A 6826-nucleotide genomic window follows, 5' to 3' on the forward strand; every position below is an offset into this window, starting at 1 on the left:
TGTAGACTTGTTTTCTTTAAAGTTGATCAAGAGCTAATGCCTATTTAACAGCATCATCGACTGAACAGACACATTGACGACCAAATAGACAAGAAAAATACAGGACGCAATATTTTCACAAAACAGTACTGAAAAGAGGAAAAGAACACGCTGTCGCTACAATTGTGCGGATTTCCGCGGTTTGAGGTTTTGGTTTTCAACTATTTAGCGTAAGTTCGCAAGTGGGTGTGTTTTCGGAAAAGTACTCAAATTATACAAGATAAAGTTTATATTTGCGCCAGTTTGCAAATACGGGTGATCATGTAAATTTCTCATATACATGAGCTTTGGAAACCTACTGACGTGGCATGTTTGACCAGCCAAGTATAAATTTAACACGTTTATCATGCTGGACACGATTGATTCTGCCTTTGCGACCAGTGTAGATCATGATCAGTCTGCACATCCCCATGCAGTCCAATCATGATCTACACTGTTCGCCGTTGTTTTTTTTAAAGTACCCCTTTCAACGGTTAATTGTACAGTCTAAATTGAAAGATAGGCAAGTTAAAATTCATTATAGAAATTTAGCAGGGTAAGGATTAATAAATATAAGTGAACCAATTTCTTACCAAGAAAAAAAAATCACGTTTTATTTTCTAACATATTATTGTAGCGACGATATTCGTAAACATCATGTTTATAAACATTAAAGATTGCGTTTTGTAACCTAAACTTAGGGTTCCATATTTTAATGTGTCTTGTATAAGAAAAACGTGAGCTCAAGCGAAAACAAAACATAATCAAAAAGTTGAAAGGTCATTTTGTAAGTAGAGAAATTTTGGTTTGTAAACATGTAAACACCGTCACGTATAGTAGTCGCAACTTGACCGCGATGGTTGACCTTAGGCTATTTATTCATATCGATTATTTCATTGTAGAAATCAAGGGTGCTTAGAGTAGCCGTGTATATTTATATGGAATTAGTTTGTATACAGTGCAGTATCAAAGTATATTTATTTACATTTTATCAGTTAAAACTTTCCAATACACTAATTTATATTTACGCAAATTTGTATTTCCTTTTTCTCGTGCAGCTCGTGTTTTACGTACACTCCTTTTCAATAATAGGTTGTGCCTTATCATGTATTATAATGCAAAGGTCAACCATCGGGGTCAAGTTGCGTCCACTATATGACCTAGAAATCCAACTGTAATAAACATGTGTTTATAACTCAACTGCCACGTGTTCGCTTACTATTCAACAAGTATACATCATATTGGATTTCCTTACGCTATATTTAGTGTTATTCTATTTATAGATTTTATCTCGTTATTTTCAGTGACTCACCCAACCATAATAATTCATGCAAGTACGTATCATGTTGGGAATTTCCTTGGGCTATATTTAGAGTTTTAACTATTTATAGACTTTATATTTCAGTTATTTTCATGTTTTGCTAATAGTTATCTGGCTGACGCGTTAGCACTGTGTTTTACCATAGGTTTCTATGGTTTGTCGTCCCTGACAAGTGTATGTCTTAAAGGCTCAAATACCATTCTTTAAATTTTTTTCCGCAAAAAAAAACATGAAATATTTAAATTTCTTGTTAAATCCTATTTCCGATACTTCTCAAGTTTTCTTTAATAGAATATTGATGAACATACTAGGATATTTTACTGAACTTTACATGTACTATTTTTTTTTACTAATACCTCCTTTATAACTTTAACTGTGAAAGTTCATGTAGCACTTTTTAGACATGTAATTAGGCATATCATTTGTTTAGAATGCTGTTTCATCTGATTTTAACATTAACTTTTAAAGCATTATGGAACTTAATATCTATATGATAAATGGCCAATAAATGAGTTCGAAATTAGTTTATTGAATTGTAATGTGTGACTTCTTTTATAGTAAATAAAGTGTAAAAGTAATAATGTAAAATATTAAAGATGATTGTACAAAAATAGTGAATGAAAAAAACAACTACAGTTGCAAATATAATAGATGTGGTGAACAATTGTGCCATAATCTTTTTTATTTTACTGACTGATTTTTTTTTAAACTTTACTGAGACTTCTGTCAAATATAAATTACCTTTACTATAACTGTTGATCACCGAAGTTTAACGTTTATCACTGGAGGCTTATCAGTAGAGCATTTCTGCCTACACCTACTTATTCTTGAGGTTCAAATCCCCTACAATTCAGGATTTGGCATTTTCCGGCGGGGGACCCTGTACCCACCACGCCCAAAAAGCCAATCTCCCACATAAATGTAACAACACTTTCTAAAATGAAGATGATTATTGTATTGTCTTATGCTCTCTCTCACAAAAAGACGAACAAAATGTAACTCCGTCTATAAAGACAATTGATTTTATAAAAACAGGTAAAACACATGTGAAACCTCAGTTTGATTGACCAAGATTTCTTTCTATCAAGACGAATCAGAAAGCTTAAAATACCAAAATTTTGCGGGGGAGGACCCTAGCTGTATCCCAGTCTCCCACAGAAACGAGGCAACACTTCCTAAAATCAAGATGACAAATTATTGAAAAATGCTCTCAAACGCATCTATAGACAAAAAATACATTCTTCGGTTAACTGTCCGCTGTTACTCAAAACAAACAAACAAACAAACAAAAATTGATGTTTACTTATGTTAGCTTCTACGATTAACCGAACTTATATGATGGGATCCTTTCCGGTGTGTTTCGGTTTTAATGTTATAGACAGAGTTTATGAAGTGAATTCTTCGTGAAAAAGAAACCGATAGGGAGAGAAACGGAGCGTACTGGAGTGACCGACTGAGGTTTTCTTTTTCTCGAAGAATTCTCTTCATGGACTATATCGAGATCTGACATACAAGCCCGCCCGCTTAGCTCAGTAGGTAGAGCGTTGGTCTACGGATCGCGGGGTCGGGAGTTGGATCCTCGGGCGGGGCGTATGTTCTCTGTGACGATTTGATAAAAGACATTGTGTTTGAAATCATTCGTCCTCCAACTCTGATAATTCATGTGGGGAAGTTGGCAGTTACTTGCGGAGAACAGGTTTGTACTGGTACAGAATCCAGGAATGCCCGCCGTTACATGACTGAAATACTGTTGAAAAAAAAACGGCGTTAAACCCAAAACAAACAAACTATCTCACATGCCACACTGGACTTCAGGAATAAGAAGCCACATTTAAAAAAAAATAATAACTTGCTCTGATTGGTCAAAAAAGTAGGTTGCACACTATATAACAGAAGAAACCCTCTACATGAGAGGTTATACATAGTAAATTTGCTGTCATCAAATCGAAGACCAAGCTTTTTTTTATTTACACCCTGTTGTGAAAAATTTAGATATCTCTACTCGACTCCCGTGTCTGATCGTAACTCTGTCGAGCTTCGAACCCATGAAGCCGATATCGTGTGTATTACAACATTCCAATAATACAATATAGATCTACTTGACATTTCTTAGAAGACATTAAAGTAAGTAATGAAACTACATTGAATTTGAATGGATAAACTACACTCATGTGCACTTGACGTTAAGGCAAGTGCTTATGACAAAAATATATTAAAGGTTTTCCTATCATGATGATAATCTAAAATCAAATAGGTATTGGTTTCCCCGCCCCCCCCCCCCCCCCCCCCCCCCCCCCCCCCCAAAAAAAAAAGTACTATGTTGCTATTTTTAACAGCCAAATTAAGTAATAAATATAATAGTAGCTCGATCTGGAATGCTGTATTCTTACCAGATCGGATCTCACGAGTAGGAATGACAAGTTATTATTGTCGAATGCCAAATAATTACCATTGTTGAATGACAAATTACCAGTGCCATATAACAAGTAACCAGATACCAGTAAACGCTGTTGAATGACAATGTATCACTGTCGAATGCCAGCTTACCAGAATGACAAATTACCACTGCCGAATGTCAGGTAACCAGTGCCAAATGACAATTATTATTATTTTTGGATTTAACGTCGCACCGACACATGATAGGTCATATGACGACTTTCCAGCTTTGATGGTGGAAGAAGACCCCAGGTGCCCCTCCGGCCAAGCTAGCAATACCAAATAACAAGTAAGCACCGCCAAATGACAAGTAACCACTGCCGAAAGTCAGAATACCGCTGCGTATGAGAGGTTCGCACAGCAGACTGGCAAGAAACCACTGCCGAATGACAAATAGCCACTGTTAAAAGACCACAAAAGGTTTAAAGTAACAACGTCATAATGTAATCTGACAACAAAAGAATGACATAAAACCACATCAGGATGAAAATGTGTCCCATCATACTGTATTTTAAAGAAAATAGACGAGTAAACTCGGTTTTGGCGTTCCATACAACTTGCATACGCATTTTGGCAAACATTTCTACATAAGCAGCATATCGGAGTGCAGAATTATCTTTCTGCTGATGTCATTATGAAGAACGTGTAGTATTAGTTATGAATTATGTAAGAGTAACTCTTGGATTCACAAATCCGCACGCGAGAAATAGATTAAACTACAACTGTGTATACTCCAAGAAGTGGGTACTAGTACCTCTCTAATACAAGAACCAAAATCATGCGCTTCACTAAATTGCTTTAGATTATCGAGATAACAAAGTGGCAAAGACAGTTTCGATTTGTACACTTTTATGTCCGTTTTTGTTTTTGTTGTTGCAGGTTCTACTATTCACTAAACTAACATTTGTTTTGCCACATAAAACATACATGCATATTGATAACTAAGGCTACTGTCTAATAAATACATAAAGTTCAGTTACAAAAATTTGTCCACGCAACTATCTATTCTCCATCAGTGTCTCCGCTGTCATGTTCCGACTCGCTCCTTACATCTTTAAGTTCACCATGTCTGAGTTTATTCACGATGACCTCGAAAATGTTGTATGTCCACATAATATGCAAAATCATGAGAATGTACAGAAATACGTTGAAAAAGATCAGCATATAATTCGTGACAGGAAGGTATTTGTATGCCTCAAAGGTGGTGCTATTTAGAAGTATAAATGGGTATATACCATCCTTACTCAATAGCCACACGAAGACAAAAATTACAAAAACTATTTCTGAAGACCGTTTCTTCTTGCTGTATACCAGTATTTTACCAAGGTCAACCCATGGATCGGAGGCATCATGGACTAAAAGAATGAATGTGCCGATTCTAACGAAATTCAGTACCCATCCAAAGTACATCAAAACTATTGTGCAAAAATGGTGAACAGCTGAAAGCCAAAAGTCTTTCCTCTTATGGTCCATAAGTAAGTTAAAGATAAGATGCCAGTATATGGAGAGTTCGAGTATATAATAACAGTATATGTCATCAAAGACATAATGTTTTGGCCAGTCAAGCCAAGCGTATTTCGTTTTCCAAAACCATGGTTTATTCCACAGCAAAAACAATCCGATCAAAAATGAAGATCCTCGAACAAAAAGGTGCCATGTACTTTCGGTAAATCTCTGAATATCTGTCAGAATGTCCTTTTTCGCTCTTTTCCGGAACCATATTTCCATCTGCCGAGTGGACATATCCGTCTGCTTCGAAATCTTCTCTAAAGTCCGTTTGTCGTTTTGGTGTCCGTTCCTATATGCCTGCTCTAGTACGGAACATTCTGCAATGTTTACACCTTTTGTTTTTGGAACACCCATGTAATATCCAAGCTTGATAAGAACGCTGGACTGTAACAATCGTCGAATCAAAATCATTATGAATCCAAAAGGGATAGACCACATTAGATCTAAAGCTACGGGAAAATATTCTCCAGTTTCTTTCTGTTTCATAAATTCATTCCACACAATAGCTTCGCCATCAGTTACATTTGAAAACCAAAATTCCTCGTTCCAAATGAATTTGAATAAAGACATGTTGGCCTATTTTGATTTTACCCAAAACATTTGGTTTGCGGATGTATTTATCAGTACATAAGCCAGCGTAATCATCTTTTTATCAGTTATCACCATTATCGGTCATCACCTTAATTTGTTCACATTAGGTCAAAAGTAACATGCGGCTGGAAATTGACAGGCTTTCAAGTGACCTTTGATGAAAAAGTATGAGAAAAGTAGGAGTCTGATGATAAAGAGTAGGGACTTATGAGAACAAACTCGTCAGTTTTAGAAAAAAGCACAACCGGCGAGGAGCATAGCGCCAAGAGATAGGAATGGGGGGGGGGGGGGGCTCTGTCCATGTTGGGGGAAGGATGAGCGGGGTGTCCCCCTGAATTATTGTTTTTGATATACAGGTATGAAATGATGGCCTCAGGTGCATTTTTGGTTTAAGTTTTGAGGTATTGTAGGAGTACTCCCCTCCTTGTACGGGGATGAGGGGAGAAGGGAGCTGTCCCCCTGAAAAAATTTTAAATACAGGTATGAAATGGTGGGCTCAGTTGCATTATTTGGTCTCAATTTTGAGGTATGGGAGGAGGTATCCTTGTCATTTTATGGGCGTCAGGCTCTCCCCTTGAGAATTTTGAAATACAGGTATAAAGGAGACGCTGATGCATTTTTGGGTCTAATTTTAAAGGTAAGGGAGGAGGTATCCTAGTCATTTTAGGGGAACATGGAGGCTCTCACCCTGGGAAATTTTGAAATACAAGTACGAAATAGTGGGCTCTAGTGTATTTTTTTTTGGTCTTAACTTTGAAGTTCTGGGAGTGGTTCTTTCCTAATTTGAGGGGGTCAGTGTGTTCTCCCCGTGGGAAACAAGAGCACCGCCTTGCGGGTGCTGACGCTCATCTGATTTTTTTTGTGTAATAGAAATATTGTCCTACCCATGATTTTCTAAGTCTAAAAAGGGCCATCATTCTCGCAAAAAGCAGGATAGAGTTATGTTTCTTG

General features: G+C 36.8%; 1 protein-coding gene across 1 annotated transcript; it reads right to left on the reverse strand.

The window, feature by feature from the left end:
• Positions 1 to 3745: 3745 nt before the first annotated feature.
• On the reverse strand, positions 3746 to 5880 carry LOC128556738 (ceramide synthase 5-like). The gene has a single exon (XM_053542403.1). It carries the CDS (start codon positions 5852 to 5854, stop codon positions 4778 to 4780), a length of 1077 nt encoding a protein of 358 aa, XP_053398378.1. The 5' UTR covers positions 5855 to 5880; the 3' UTR covers positions 3746 to 4777.
• Between the last annotated feature and the right edge of the window lie 946 nt (positions 5881 to 6826).

The sequence above is a fragment of the Mercenaria mercenaria genome, chromosome 4 (assembly GCF_021730395.1).
Source record: "Mercenaria mercenaria strain notata chromosome 4, MADL_Memer_1, whole genome shotgun sequence".
Taxonomy (NCBI): domain Eukaryota; kingdom Metazoa; phylum Mollusca; class Bivalvia; order Venerida; family Veneridae; genus Mercenaria; species Mercenaria mercenaria.